The sequence below is a fragment of the Salvelinus sp. IW2-2015 genome, unplaced genomic scaffold (genome assembly GCF_002910315.2).
Source record: "Salvelinus sp. IW2-2015 unplaced genomic scaffold, ASM291031v2 Un_scaffold37, whole genome shotgun sequence".
NCBI lineage: Eukaryota > Metazoa > Chordata > Actinopteri > Salmoniformes > Salmonidae > Salvelinus > Salvelinus sp. IW2-2015.
The window spans coordinates 631,491-647,245 of record NW_019942507.1 but is presented as its reverse complement, the minus strand read 5'-3'; the positions used below and the strand labels follow the sequence as shown (position 1 = coordinate 647,245).

The 15,755-nt window shown below is 43.2% G+C and overlaps 1 protein-coding gene across 1 annotated transcript; it reads right to left on the bottom strand.

Annotated features, from left to right (window-relative positions):
* Positions 1-407: 407 nt before the first annotated feature.
* On the bottom strand, positions 408-15,188 carry dpysl5a (dihydropyrimidinase like 5a). The gene is made up of 14 exons (XM_024135069.2): positions 15,073-15,188; positions 12,927-12,981; positions 12,531-12,743; positions 8,770-8,928; positions 6,900-7,079; positions 6,293-6,361; positions 5,947-5,991; positions 5,679-5,754; positions 3,757-3,913; positions 3,021-3,162; positions 2,596-2,738; positions 1,570-1,777; positions 1,119-1,284; positions 408-904 (listed from the first exon to the last, which is right to left on the bottom strand). Exons 2-14 carry the CDS (start codon positions 12,972-12,974, stop codon positions 819-821), a joined length of 1,692 nt encoding a protein of 563 aa, XP_023990837.1. The 5' UTR covers positions 12,975-12,981; positions 15,073-15,188; the 3' UTR covers positions 408-818.
* Positions 15,189-15,755: the final 567 nt, after the last annotated feature.

Sequence of the window (15,755 nt, the reverse complement as noted above, 5' to 3'; positions counted from 1 at the left end):
GGACTCATGATTATACTTTTGACAGTGCTGTAAAGGGGAATGACATCTTTTCAAATAACATTGTAAGATAAAACTTTTTTTTTTTTTTTTAAGTATCAGCTTGCATTTGAGTTTTCGTCAAAATTAGACAAATGGAATCGTGAAGGGACCCGAACAGAAAAAAAACAGTGTTTCACACAAAAATTGTTATATTCACGTTATTTCATGTCAAGTGCTTTGAGATATTGCGTAGTAAATAACTAATCACGTGAATTCATGACTGTTCTGTATTGGTAGAAAAGTTGTTCTGTTACACATCAAATCATGTAAGGAAAAGGCAGCTAAGTAGTACATGATACAAGTGCAATATTGTAGGTTAAACAGTGAGGTAAAACCAATTATCAACTCAACCCCATCCTCCCCTCATCCCCCTAAAACCATTAGTGTATAATGACATTGAGTACTTTCTCTAAAATACATACATTTATCCAAAACAGTCAACTAGCAACATAGCTACCGTGCAAATTTAGTTTTGATTTGTCCAAAAATTTGCTAAGCCCAATATTGTTCAGGGTTTGACCATACAGGCAGATATTCCAACAAATATTAAAATTACATCAGTGTCATATAAATGTTACTCAGACCCTGTCATCATATATACACTAAATACGTGAGTTCGTTTTTGAAATGACATGTGAGATTTTCTTTTCTTTCTATGCTTTCTGGGTGAACGTAACAAGCAGTTTGTCTTAGTTGGCCCTGAACTTTCCTTCAGGTTTCATTCTAATAGAGAACTACAGTAATTGTTTGGTTCTAGAACTCACTACTCTACCACACAGTTACCAGATGCCACTGGATCGACCACCTGGGGGGGCCAGAATCCTTGCAGAAGATCTCTTTGGGATTTTATCATCAACCTGGGCACCTGGAGAGATTGATAAAACAAAAAGTGTCCAATAACGATCTGTTAGGTTAACAAAAATGTAGCTAATTGTGCATCTTTCCAGTAGAGATTGAAACATATAGATATAGTAGATACTGCATTAGAGCTGGTGATTAATAAAGTTATATAGGCCTTAGAGGGAGAGATGCAAATTATACAATCCCAAATTGCAAAGCGATGTGTGTGTGTGTGTTACCAGAGAGGCTGAAACTGGACCCATGCAGGTCTCTCTGTCCTCCGTGCTTGGTGTGTGGTCGTGTTGGGGTGTCCCCATCACATGGTCCACAGTCCTTCTTCCCAGAATTCATCAACGCTACGTCTCCTACGTAGGGCTCACGCTCCACAGCCTTCAGGGCCTGACACTGAGGAGAGAGAGACACACACGTGCGCACGAGTAAGCAGAGATGCAAACACAGACACGCGCACGCACACACACACACACACACATACACATAGACACACACAATAATTATTCTCTGGTTATACACACAGTTATAACACATTAATAATACATTATGACAATCAAGACAATCTGAAGCAGGTATGGAAAGTTTATGCGATTCAAAGATCACCTTTCATCTGCTGCAAAATGCATAGGTAAATGAACATTTTCAAATCCACATCCTGTTGATGGCTTTTTAGAATACCTTCTCCCGCTGCACCATTTTCTTGTAGAGGTAGTCAGGGAAGGTTCTGAGAGGATAGAACTTCCCAGAGCCCTCGGAGCACGTGAACACTCCGTTCTCATAGACCAAACGACCACGGCTAATGGTAACCAGGGGGACACCATGGCAACGAAGACTCTCGTACAGGTTGTAGTCTCCACCCTGCACCTGTGTGTCCACAGAGATGGTCCTGGACACAGAGAAATATATAGTCTTTAACACATACAATAGGTTATTGGTCTTGTGTGGCTCAGTTGATAAGAAAAGCATCTGGTAAGTGGCATATACTATTATTGTTACTCTATACTCTTAGAGGTAAAGGTGCCAGAAAGAACCTGTTGGGTTGCCACAGCGGCGTAACCTTTCTAGTTGAAAAAGGTTCCTAGAGGAACCCCTCTGAAAAGGGTATTCGGGGAACCCCTGTGTAAAGGTTCAAACCGGAATCTTTTTGTGATAATTTTTTTTCTTCCTTTTTAATAATATATTGTAGAGGTGTCAGCCTATCAGATAGGAGGCGTGGCTTATTGTAGGCGTGGCTTTCAGATAGTTATTTTTGGCCACCCGCTAATGTAAATGTCATTCCTGTTCATCATGCTACGTTTGAATACTGCAAATACAAAAAGTAATTGAACATTTTTCCATATTACATACTTTTATATAAAAATAACATTACTGATTACCTACAGTAATAAAGTTGCATAGGCATCTTGAGGAACTCACCTCTGTTAGCCTCATTGACTTTAAAGGGTGGCCCCAAAAATATCTATCTGAAAGCTACACCCCTTCTAAGCCACGTCTCCACTCTACATTGAACCATTAAAGATTCCACCAAGAACCCCTCAACTAACCAAAGGTGCAAATATGAACCGTTTACTAGCAATGGTTCCTCGAGTCACCACTAAAAGTGTTTAAAAGAAAAACCTTAGCATCCCCCAGAGGGTGAACGGTCGCCGTAGCGGTAGTAGTGAGAAGGGAGGGAGTGAGGGGACAGTGGATACGGTTACATACTTGGTCCCTTCAGGGTCCCAGACCACCAGGTCAGCGTCAGCCCCTGGGATGATCCTACCCTTCCTGGGGTACAGGTTGTAGATCTTAGCTGCGTTGGAGCTGGTCACCGCAACAAAACGGTTCTCGTCCATCTTGCCTCCGACCTACAGGAGCAGAGGGTCAAAATGTTCCATGGCAGAGGGAGAGGGCAGAGGGAGCAAATCTGTTATCAACATGTCAAGCACTAGACTCAAACAGCATATGTGTTTGACAGGGACCATGCACAACAAATATTGCAACAGATACATGTCCAACGGCAACAAGGTATCATGGTAGTAGTTAGTTACAGCAGTCACAATAGCAGATCTAACCTTTCTGTTGTCTTTCTATACAGCCGTAGAGCTTTGCCTACGTACAAACAGTAGAGGTACATCATGTTTGCTTACCACTCCTCTCTCCCAGATGACGCTCATGCGGTCCTGGATGCCCGGGACTCCGTGGGGGATCTTTGTGAAGTCATCCTTGCCCATAGCCTTCTGTTTGGTGGTGAAGGGGCGGTGGTCAGACGCCACTACGTTCAGCGTATCACTGTAGTGGGTCAGAGAGAAGGAGGAGAGGATAGGTCAGGGGGGAAAATGTAGAGAACGCAAATATAAATTCTATTAACTTTGATTTGATAACACTACGTTCAGAGTTTCACTGTTAAAGCCTAGAGAGAAGGAGGCGAGTACGGGTCAGGGGGAAATTTTATTCAAATGTTATTATACCAACAGCAAAAAGTATTTATATATATTAATGAGAGCTACAAGCGCTGTTAAGACTGGTGCCTGGATTCAATCCAACCCAGATGTACGATTTTTGCACAGCGGTAGAATTTAAAGGCAATTTCCCAGACATCACATTCGCTGAATAAATCACCTTCAGCAGGGTACAAAGGAAATGTGCCCCCTCGTGTGTGTGTGTGTGTGTATGTGTGTATGGTGCAACGTGTGTGTGTGTTGTGTGCGTCTTACTTTCCAAGTAGACTCATCAGGAAGGTGTGTGTGTGTGTGTGTGTTTGTGTGTGTTGTGGTGTGGTGTGTGTGTGTGTGGTGTGTGTGTGTGTGTGTGTGTGTGTGTGTGTGTGTGTGGTGTGTGTGTGTGTGTGTGTGTGTGTGTGTGTGTGTGTGTGTGTGCTCTTACTTTCCCAGTAGACTCATCAGGTAGTTGGGTGTGTTTGGGTCCAGGCGTAGAGGAGGAACAGTGACGTAGGCTGCAGCATGGGCCCAGTCCTGATGGTAGTACTGCAGACCGTTCAGCACCGCATGGGCTGTGGTGGTCTCCCCATGGACCACTTTACCTGTCGACAGATTATATAGATGGATTTATACATGTCCATATACAGTGCCTTCGGAAAGTATTCAGACCCCTTGACTTTTTCCGCATTTTGTTACGTTACAGCCTTATTCTAAAAATTATTCAATCGTTTTTTCCCCCTCATCAATCTACACACAATATCCCATAATGACAAAGCAAAAACAGTTTTTTAGTTATAAAAACAGTTCTAATTTATATTGAATATCACATTTACATAAGTATTCAGACCATTTACTCAGTATTTTGTTGAAGTACCTTTTGCAGTGATTACAGTCTCGAGTCTTCTTAGGTATGACGCAACAAGCTTGGCAGACCTGTATTTGGGGAGTTTTTCCCATTCTTCTCTGCAGATCCCCTCAAGCTGTGTCAGGTTGGGTGGGGAGCGTTGCAGCACAGCTATTTTCAGGTCTCTCCGGAGGTGTTCGATCGGGTTCAAGTCCAGTCTCTGGCTGGGCAACTCAAGGACATTCAGAGACTTGTCCCCAAGCCATTCCAGCGTTGTCTTGGCTGTGTGCTTAGGGTCATTGTCCTGTTGTAAGGTGAACCACCCCAGTCTGAGGTCCTGAGCGCTCTGGAGCAGGTTTTCATTAAGGATCTCTCTGTACTTTGCTCCGTTCATCTTTGCCTCGATCCTGACAAGTACTCCGCTGAAAAACAATCCCCACAGCATGATTCTGCCACCAAAGAGTTCAATCTTGGTTTCATCAGACAAGAGAATCTTGTTTCTCATGATCTGAGAGTCTTTAGGCGCCTTTTTTCAAACTCCAAGCGGGCTGTCATGTGCCTTTTACTGAGGAGTGGCTTCCGTCTGGCCACTTTACCATTAACGCCTGATTGGTGGAGATTTGCAGAGATGGTTGTCCTTCTGGAAGGTTCTCCCATCTCCACAGAGGAACTATGGAGCTCTGTCAGAGTGACCATCGGGTTCTTGGTCACCTCCCTGACCAAGGCCCTTCTCCCCCGATTGCTCAGTTTGGCCGGGTGGCCAGGTCCTAGGAAGAGTCTCGGTGGTTCCAAACTTCTTCCATTTAAGAATGATGGAGGCCACTGTGTTCTTGGGGACCTTCAATGGTGCAGGTAATCTTTTGGGTACAATCCCGTCTCGGAGCTCTACGGACAATTCCTTCGACCTCCTTGGCTTGGTTTTTGCTCTGACATGCACTGTCAACTGTGGGACCTTATATAGACAGATGTGTGCCTTTCCAAATCATGCCCAATCAATTGTGGACTCAAGTTGTAGAAACATCTCAAGGATGATCAATGGAAACAGGATGCACCTGAGCTCAATTTCGAGTCTCCCTAGCAAAAGGTCTGAATACGTATGTAAATAAGGTATTTCTGTTTTTTTTCATTTTTAATACATTTTAAAACATTTCTAAAAACATGTTTTCACTTTGTCATTATGGGGTATTGTGCGTAGATTGCCGAGGAAAATGTTTTAATTAATACATTTTAGAATAAGGCTGTAACGTTACAAAATGTAGAAAAAATCAAGGGGTCTGAATAGTTTCTGAAGGCACTGGGATGTGATGTGTAGTGTGTAGTATTGGCAAGTTACTGTACAAGACAGACAGACAGACAGACAGGTGGGGTTCCAGAAGCACTTGTAGTGAAGATCAGCCCAGACCAAGCCAGCAGAGGGTCACAAACCACATGAAAAGTCATCTGTGATATGCACAGGACAGGATACGACAGGACTGAACAAGACAGGATATGACAGGACAGGATAAGATATGCCTTGGCCTTACCCTGCATCTTGGCTGTGGCAAGCACATCTCCTGCTGACATGCTGGACACGTTGACAAGGTAGATAGGACAGTGGGCCTGAAAGAGAACGACAGAGAGTGAGACAACATGTCTTAGAGAGAGTTTCACCAGAAGAAAACATGCCAAATACCCATGCCAAATGCAGGACTAGTTCCAGATACTGCATGGTATTTCGGGGGCAGTTACCATTGGACTGAAGTGCTTGACGATAAAGAAAATGCAACAACTTGACACAGAACACACACTCACCCTATTGGCGATGGTGATCGCACGATGGGTGGCCTCTGCCTCCAGCTGTGAGAAAGAAAGAAAAAAAACGGATATTGTGTTGAGTCGGTATAAGACGATCCTCAATGCTAGGGTCATTACAATATTATGAAGGGCCGATATCTATAACATAGGCACTGGAAATGCTTCACTGGAAAAACAGTAAGACTATAAAACTGTAACGGCTATGTCTATGAAGTCATGGAAGAAAGATAAGGAGTATGTGTTAATTATGAGGACAGACTACAACAGTAGTATATAATAACATAATGAGAATGTATGCCATTTAGCAGAGGCTTTTATCCGAAGAGTAAAGAGAACGTCTTACCTCCTCTGGTCTGCTGATCTCAATGCCCTCTGGGCCACTGATTCCCAGGTCCAATGCCTCTTTGGCTCCCTAGAAAACACACAGGAATCCTGGTGTATGTGCTGTATCACTGATGGAAATCGGATGTGCACTAAATATGGCTGGCGGTTCATCCATCACGGAACGTTGGATGTCTTTTCAAGTCATTTTAACTCTATGGCAGGGATGGGCAACTTTGATGGGGGTGGGGGCCACAAAAAAACGGGGACTGATCATGATGGGCCGCAGTGGCTCGAGGGTCAGTTACAATGGTCCCCCCGCAAAAAAAAGTTGCTCTATGGGCTCTGTCTCACCTCTGACCTTAGCACACAACAACCCTAGTCTCCTTTGTGTGAATAAAACTGCTTACTGTGGTGACAGTCCCTCTGTCAAGTACCAGTCAGTTTCTCACACTTTTGTAAACTGTTTGTGTCAGTCAATTTCTTACAGTTGGATAGATAAGTAAGGGTTTTTAAAAGTAATGAATGAAATTAAGCTGACTTTGTTGTATCTCTTTCTGAGCAAAGACATGATGGAAGAAAATGTCATTGATGTGGGACTACATATTGAACCAGATTCCGAGACTCACCTCGGCCACTAGTTCTCCGTTCTCAGCGTGTACACGGGCCACGGCCCCGATGTCCTTACAGTTCTGTAGGGCCTGGAAAAGTTCTGAGTCCCTCAGCATGAACAGGTCCTTATAGGCCATGAACATCTGGAACGAGTTGATCCCTTTATCTCTCACCAGGCTCTCCATCTCAGCACGCACCTACAGGTCAGGGGTTAGAGGTTAGAGTCCACCTGAACAAGATGAACACAGTCAGGAGTAGGGCTGTTACAGTGACAGTATTACAGCCACACCGACGGTCACAGCAGTCAAATTGCAAGTGACCGTTTAGTCACGGTAATTAGGCTTCTCCAAGCTCTGATGCTGCTGCTGGTCAATAGTAACTTACCAAACTTACTAACTGCCTGGTACTCAGCACTCTATTGTCCTTCTAATCACTCTGACATCAATGCAAATGTAATCAAAAATCTAATCAAACACTTCACAAGACCCCATGAGCTCATGTTGCTCAACATTTCTATAAGCTATGCAATTGCGTGAGAAAACAGACTGATGGCCTCTGTTAAAAAGAGGAGGATCCCATCAGCTTTCTATAGGCTAGACCTATTATATTTTTTTCTCAACTTTCCTAATATTAAGCACATTGCAGGAGTATAGCAGGAGTATAGCCTACCTGGCTGGCATGAAAATGAGCCACGGGAAACGCATTCTCCATACGCTATTTAAGTGCATAGATGACATGTATTCCCCCCCCCCTGTTTCAATTACAGGTGCATGATAATGGTCCATTCTAAATCGAAACAAATTTCACACATATATTATTTAGTATATGTAAAGATTAAATCAAGAATAGTCTGATGGGTGACAATATTAGCCTCTGACTTACATATTATCACTTGAGAATGATAACCAGCTTAAGGCAAGAAACACTGCATGCTTTTTTAATGCGACTTTTTCAAATCATAGTCCCACACCTCATGTAGCTTAGCCCATGGGCCTATATGTTCCGATAAGGTTTGTATCGCAACTAAACTGGCCAAATAACTTCTTAAAATGAAGCACATTAATCCGCTATACAATGTGTATAGAGCCTAACTGGCATACATATGCAGTGTGTGAGTTACGAGTTTGGGGAAGATAATTTGAACCCACCAAAATGCATCTTCATAATAAAAGCATTACATGCATAATCGCATTTGAGGTCACTTTTGATTATGGTGTTTTACTGCTAATGGAACATTTGTGCTTATAGCCTACTGCCGTGTGCGCATTGCTGCGCGTATAAAGTGAAGAAATAGCCTAATAGTTCATCAACATTTTAAGCTAAACGTTCTGATCTGTTGCGTCAGGCTCATTGCTCATTGTCCCAAACATAGTCTGGAATATTTATTTCTCGCACAGAATAGAACACGTCAACTTTTGTACTATGGGGGATAATAGATTGACATAGGCTAGTAGTGCTTTTGCTGTTCGTCAGGCCTACCCATCTTGTTGGCTGCCGAAAAGTAAATGTGGACAGTTCTTCCAATATCTTCAATATGCGCCTCGGAATTGGTGCAGTTGCGTCCCCGATGTGTCTGTCTTCACTTGTTTGTAGCCTGTGAGAAAGTCCCGATCACGTGACGGACAGCCAGCAGTTATTTCCTTCACAATCACAGGCTGACAAAATGGCATGACCGCCACAGCCTTAGTCAGGAGTCATACCTTTTCATACTATTGTGCCAACCTGAATCGTAGTGTGTTGGCATTGATATTTTCCTCTCAGTGACTTTTGCAGCACAGTTCCAGCAACTATGGCGGATGTGTAACCAGGTGAGTGCAGTACAGATCTTAGCTCAGTTAAATGAAAAGGGTATAAAAACACCAGTTATCAAGAGAGTGTGACAGTTACCTTGGGCCCCCACCAGGTGACCCCCATATGCAGGGCGTAATCGCAGCAGGCTTTATTGTCGGCCTGGGAGCGGGCCTTCTCGTAGGCTTCCAGTAGAGATTCATTCTTCTCTGGTAATACATGTCCTATAACCATGGTGGTACCTCCAGCCAGGGCTGCCTGTTGACAGAACCACCAGTATCTCAGATCAGAGAAGAGACAGACATTACAACTATGGATACCACTTTACATAAAGGTATATTATACAAAAATAGAAACGTAAAGTGTTGGTCCCATGTTTCATGAGGTGAAATAAAATATCTTTTTTTTTCTTCCATATGCACTAAAATAGTATTTCTCTCAAATTTTGCACACAAGGCCCACCAACTCGAGGAATATTTCTGTCCGTAATAAAGTACTTTTGTGGGGAATAACTCATTCTTATTGGCTGGGCATGGCTCCCAAGTGGGTGGGTCTATGCCCTCCAAGGCCACCCATGGCTGTGCCCCTGACCAGTCATGTGAAATCCATAGTTTAGGCCCTAATGAATTTATTAAAATTGACTGATTTCCTTATATGACCTGTAGCTCATTATAATTATTGAAATTGTTGCATGCTGCATGTATATTTTTGTTCAGTATAGGTACTACGTTACATTAAGAAATACTTAATAAAACTGTTTGTAAATGGTTTATAAGTAGGAGGACACTGAGACACAATACATTGAAGTATCGCTATGCAAAGGCTCCATAATGATGTCTGGTCTGGTTAATTAATGCCAATGACAGTATAGAGTTAATGCACACATCCATTATTCTCTATAAATTCCGGGGCAAGACATAATTAACATGCCAACATACCTCAGGTTTAAAACCACACAGTAAAAAGTGTCAATTACCCCTAATGTTTATTTACTGGATGGGAGGTGAAAAACATCAATCAGTAACTAGATTAGAGCACAGGAAGGGGACTGGGAGATAACCCATGGGGTATAATGAAAAGATATTACAGAGCATGATGCTGGACAGTGAGCGAATGTATATCAAGGAACTGTCAGTCCTTTCATTGTTTATTACACTATCAATCAGCTATCCATTTAGGGCTGTATATCTGAAGCAACGGCAGACGTACTAGATCGAAGACGTAGTAATGAAGAATACATTGTATGGCCATCGAAATAGTAAAACTGATATATATATATATCCAGAGGATACATTTCTAGATTCATAGATTCCAAGGTATGAAAGCGTCACTACTGCTCCATTACATATTTGTGTGTGTACTAAATCCTTACAAAACCAGGTTGATACTGATGTAAACAACAAATACATTCTATATGAAATCTTTCCAAATACTTGTAGTCTGTTACTATGTGTCGCTAAGTGAACGCTCCAAAGAGCATCTTTGAGTCAGCTGACCCTAGAGAGAGTGGAGTACTGTCTGGTAAGGATTGGGGGTGTGTCTAGTGTGTTGGAGAACTATTGTCTTCAAGCACAATGGCCCGAGTGAAAAGGTTTCGCAGCAGTCTTTGCTGCAACCCGACGGTAGCCATGGAAACAGAAACTGATCTGCATTTGTCTCTGTACTCTGTACTCTAGCCGGGCAGCACGGCAGCAGCTGCCCGGCTAGACAGATCCGCCAACCCCAGTATAGCAGAAAGATAACATCTCCTTGGCTAGCTTGTCGTTTATGTCTAAAACACAGCTATGTTCTCAGACTCTATATGTCATCTCTGGGTGGTAGAGAATAGAGAATGATGATTGATGAGTCATGCATGCCCTGAGGTGATCTGGGATAGCCCCAGTCTCAGTGTGTGCCCCTCCACCATTTTCTTTCTCTCTCTCTCTCTCTCTCTCTCTCTCTCTCTCTCTCTCTCTCTCTCTCTCTCTCTCTCTCTCTCTCTCTCTCTCTCTCATTTTATCTTTGTCTGTCTGTCTGTCTGTCTGTCTGTCTGTCTGTTGTCTGTCCTGTCACCTGTTTCTCTGTGCATCTTTCTCTCTCTCTCATCTGTCTCTCTTTCTCTTTCTCATTCTCTCTTTGTCTCACTCACTCTCTCTCTCTCTCTCTATCTCTCGCTATCCCTCCACCATCTTCTCTCTCCAGTCTGTTCATTGCCCTGCTGTCTGACTGCATCAGGAGTCAGCACACCCTGCTACAGCTTCCACAGCTTTCTGCCACATTATCTATATAAATCATTTATGGGGTAGGTGAGATATGTAATAAAATAAAATAAAGATGACTCAGAATAACAGAGAATATTATATAATAAATAACTTGAGTCAGCAGCCTTATGTATCCACTATCTTTGTCTAAATCAAAGCAGCATCTCTAAGTCTGAACCACGCCCAGTTTATTACTGTAGTAGTTCTCTGAATATTTCTTGGTCTCTACCCAAATCCCGGATCAACCCCTAGCTCCTAGCTACTTCTGTAGATCAAAGAGTAATTACTTGGTAATTTGGTAATTACTTCAACGTGCCTTCTGATAGGCTGAGTGGGGTTTTGGCCATAGGGCCTTTCGCTTACTCCTATCCAAATCTTTCACATCTACAGGACAGGAGTGTCTAGGGATGAGGGGATGAGGGGCTAGGGCAGGGGTGGGCAAACATTTGGCTCGAGGGTCACATCAGGATTTTGAAATTCAATGGAGGGACGCATTTTTTGGGGGACCAATTGTTTGTTAAAATCAATTTGCGGGGGCTTCCCGAGTGACGCAGCGGTCTAAGGCACTGCATCGCAGTGCTTGAGGCGTCACTACAGACTCGTGTTCGAGTTTCCTCTGACATATTGGTGCGGCTGGCTTCCGGGTTAAGCGGGCATTGTGTCAAGAAGCAGTGTGGCTTGGCTGGGTCGAGTTTCGGAGGACGCACGGCTCTCGACCTTCGCCTCTCCTGAGTTCGTACGGGAGTTGCAACGATGGGACAAGACTTTTAACTACCAATTGGATACCGCGAAATTGGGGGGACAAAAAATGATGTCTCGCGGGCTGGATTGAAGTGCCCGGCGGGCCGGATACGGCCAGTGGGCCGTACTCCCCCCCCCCCCCCCCCCTTGGGTTAGGGGTTGACTTGGGATTCAGAGTCTGTCTCCACCTTAAGTCTGAGGTCATTTTCTCACACAGCAAGGCAAGCTGGGAAGATGAGTTTATTTAGTTGCCATGGTACATGGCGGTCCACTGGGTTACCGGGAGAGGAAAATATGTTTGACAAATGGTCGTTTCCCACTAGACTGGGCCAATTATTGTGTATTAAATGGTACATACTAATTATGTATCTGTCTTTCCAGTTCAGTTCAATGACCTACCATATTAGTATAATGTATTACTAAATTCCCAGAGGGTATTGTAATAATGACGTCATTGCAACCATTTAGCTTCCACTGGGATTTGAAGTGCTGTAACGGAGTATTTGGCATTGCTAGACAAACCTTGCCACAGGTTTCTACCAAAATACACACATAGGGAGAGTAATGCCAGAGTCCTAAAGCACCAGACCTTTTTATCAATGAACCAACCAATCAAATGTGATTGACCCAGCCCTTTTTGGGACAACATATCACAAGGTTTTGTTCAGCAACCCCGCCTTAATCTCCAGAGCATGCGGCAGCACAGTGGCAAAGGAAATCTCCCTAGAAGGAAGAGACCTGGAGAGGAACCAGACTCAGATGGGAGACTCGTCCTGCACTGGCTATACCGGGTCACTGAGGGTAATGCCAGTGTCCTTAAGCATGGTATTTCCTCTCAACCTCACAGACAGTCGTAGAAAAGCTGTCGATCATTCATACCTTGGTGCCGCTATAGTAGTCGTCCACGGTGGTAGCGTTCATGAAACTCTGCTGCAGGTGCACGCTGGTGTCAATCCCCCCGGGGAGTACCAGTTTCCCGGAGGCGTCAATCACCTTGGCCCCTCCCGGGATCATCAGCCCCTCCCCCACCTGCTGGATGATGCCGTTCTCAATGTACACATCCGCCTCCTGCGTGACGTCATCGTTCACCACCTGGTGTCAAAAGGGAGAGAGAAAAAAAATGCACTAATCAGGTGCTGGAGAGAATCAGGTGTTGGACCGAAGAAAATGCATAAATGAAACAGGTGATATTGGCAATTCTGTAATGCTTCACAATCATTTATTTTAGATGAACATATAACAGCCCAACAACAACAGTCAACACAACACACCCACCTTGCCACCCTTGATTAGGATCCTGGTTGTCGCTGAACTGGAAGACATGATGGCTCTGGAAGAGAGAGATTAGACGTGAAGGGTTAACAAAAACACTACCATGCTATTCTCATTTGTGGTGCAGGGAGTTACAGCCCCAAAATTGATATTCTAGAAGAAAAAATGTTTAGACCTCTGCGTATTTTCTCAAGAAGAGAGACAAGCTGACAAAAAAAAAAGTTTCACTCTCATGGAGAACGGTATTAGTTTCTGACCAGTTATACCACCTCAACTACAACTAGGCATACAAGCTATGGTACCACTAACTGTCATTGGCATTACATTCAGATGTGAGGAGGGAGTGATCCACTGAAGAACACAAATGAATCGCTGTGTTCTAAAACAAGCTATAACACAATAAACATTGTGTTCTCAACTTGGCATGGCCAGGCTGTTGTGACATCAACGAATGGGCCTGAGGCGGTGTCTGTCACTGAGTATGACCAAACATCCCTTAGCTTAGCTGCCTGTCTGTCTGTCTGGACTAAAACAGTTCAACATGTCACACACCGGTTCACACTTTTCATCCATAACAGAATTCCATCATTTTTTCTTCTTCTAAAAACTAAAATGTAGCACATTATAAAGTGAACCTGTACATACATATTGTAGAAGTGTACTGTGGTATGAGACACAGAGGGATTTCTTATCGCATCAGAACGTTAAAATATTTCAATATTCCAATACTATAATCTTTCTTGGATTAATATGAATAAAACGATAAATATCCCCCGGGGACTCCTCCTCTTTATGTGCGTGTGTGTCTAGGTGGGTGTGGGAGTGGTAATGTATGTGACAGTGTGGGTGCGGCAGCCAGCAAGTTCACCACATGCTCTCTATCCTCATGGATCCAGATTTGGAGCTGAGATCATCTGTCTAAAATGATGACTAGATGACATCTCGCACATGAATGTTCAGACTCGAATCAAGGCCAACTGTAAAGGCAGACAGCTGATGTCTAAAGTGTCATCTCATGTTCATTTTCAAAGGTGGGAGGAAGGGAATATGCACCAACCATTGGTTATCCATCACTTCTACTGGCCCACATCTGACTGAGTGTTCTAGGATGTAGGATGAAGGAATGAATGAAGTTACAACAATATGCCTTTTATGGATAGAATAGAAACAAATAGCCTACAGGTTATTTAAAAAAGAATCGACTAATTTTAGGGTGGAGCACAACTCATTGGTCTAGGCTAGCGCATAAATAAAAGGCATGCGGTCTTCTGTAGCTAGCCTAATTGTCGGGGCTAAATCTATTATTATTACAAACAGCGTTTAGAATATTCACACAAAATTGACACAAACCTAGAAATGACAGTAGTCAACGTAGATATTTATTTGGAAAATTGATCATGGAGTTTGAAACGTCCCAAATAGATTCCCTCATAAAGTATAGCCATTTCAAGGTTTATAGCCTAAACCTGTTATAGGCTAGTCTGTAACAAATACGGACAGGACACACATGTAATTTACTAAGGTTTTAAATCACTATGTTAATAGATCTAAAATGATAAATTCCACATCCCACTTGACACAAAGAAACACCGGCCTTCATCCCTCAGGATACATAACCGACCCAGAAAACGATTTCCAGAAAACGGTTTCCAAAACCCTCCTACCCTCCCCATGATGACGGATCACTCCATAATAATCACCCTCTTCCATCCCACCGCCTAAAGATCATGTTGCCCTTGCATCGTAGTAATCGATGGACCAAATTCATAGCAAGTGTAATTGGATAGTTATAGCATTTAGCCTATGTCCCCAGTCTGAGTTCCATATACCGTCTGCCGGTATGATCATGTAGGTTCTAATTTCGACTACCCCCCCCCCCCCCAAAAAAAGCCAATGGCATGAAAGGAATCAGGATGGCAAAATCAGAAATGAAAAATACCAGTCAGGACTCCGGGGAGCAAACCCCTGACAGACATTCAGCCAGTCGCCATAAGAAACAAAGTATCCACATAAAGCAAGCATCCGTGTCTAGGGACGATCCATACACCCGCATAGTCTGGGCCCCAAATCAAAGCCTCTTCACATAATTCTTAGTAAATTGCCTATCAGTACGCTATAAAGTTGCAAATCTCGATCGCGCTCGACATACCTCTCCTAAAGGCCTACGGCTCCAAAACGCCTTTTCGGTTACTTTATGATAGACTACAACAGCACCAATCCGTTGAATGAGACGAACACTTGCTGCAGCCAGGCGCAGATGCTTCACTCTGAATCCAGCCTGCTCAGCCTCAGGTCGCAGCATCCAAGTCCGTGCGACGTGCAGACGCTCCAATCACCGATAGGGAAGGCAGACTCGGTCACCAGATTAACCAATTACTTAGCACTTAAGGCGTGTCCATTTGGAGGGGGCTGTACCATTGTGGGAGGAACTGGGTGTGAACTGTGATTACAGGAAAGGAAAGATCATGGATAAAGCAAGGAGGTCATATAATCACTAGCCTATAAATTACAATACACAGTATTTCTAAATAATTCATTAAGTATACTATTCAGATGTATGGTTTGTGTAATCATTATGAAGACAAGAGAACACATTAGGCTATAATAAACACTACAAACAGAGTATTAGTAGTAGCAATCATTAAATGTGTGAGCAAATGCAGGGTGATGTGAGCAAAAGCAGAACTAACAAACTATTACCTTTTATACTGTTAAAAGAAAAAGGTCCCTCTGAGATTTGAAAGTAATTTTTAAAGATTTTAAAGCAGTTTAAAAGTAGGATTTAGCTATAACTTTAGTATAGATGTGCAACAATGTTACCGTAGTATGTTA

Excerpts from the sequence above, each read along its gene's own strand:
- dpysl5a (XM_024135069.2), bottom strand. The coding sequence starts at position 12,974 with ATGTCTTCCAGTTCAGCGACAACCAGGATCCTAATCAAGGGTGGCAAG. Across the intron at positions 3,914-5,678 it reads TGCCACAGCCAAGATGCAGG|GTAAAGTGGTCCATGGGGAG; the intron begins GTAAGGCCAAGG and ends ATCTGTCGACAG. Across the intron at positions 2,739-3,020 it reads TCATCTGGGAGAGAGGAGTG|GTCGGAGGCAAGATGGACGA; the intron begins GTAAGCAAACAT and ends CTGCTCCTGTAG.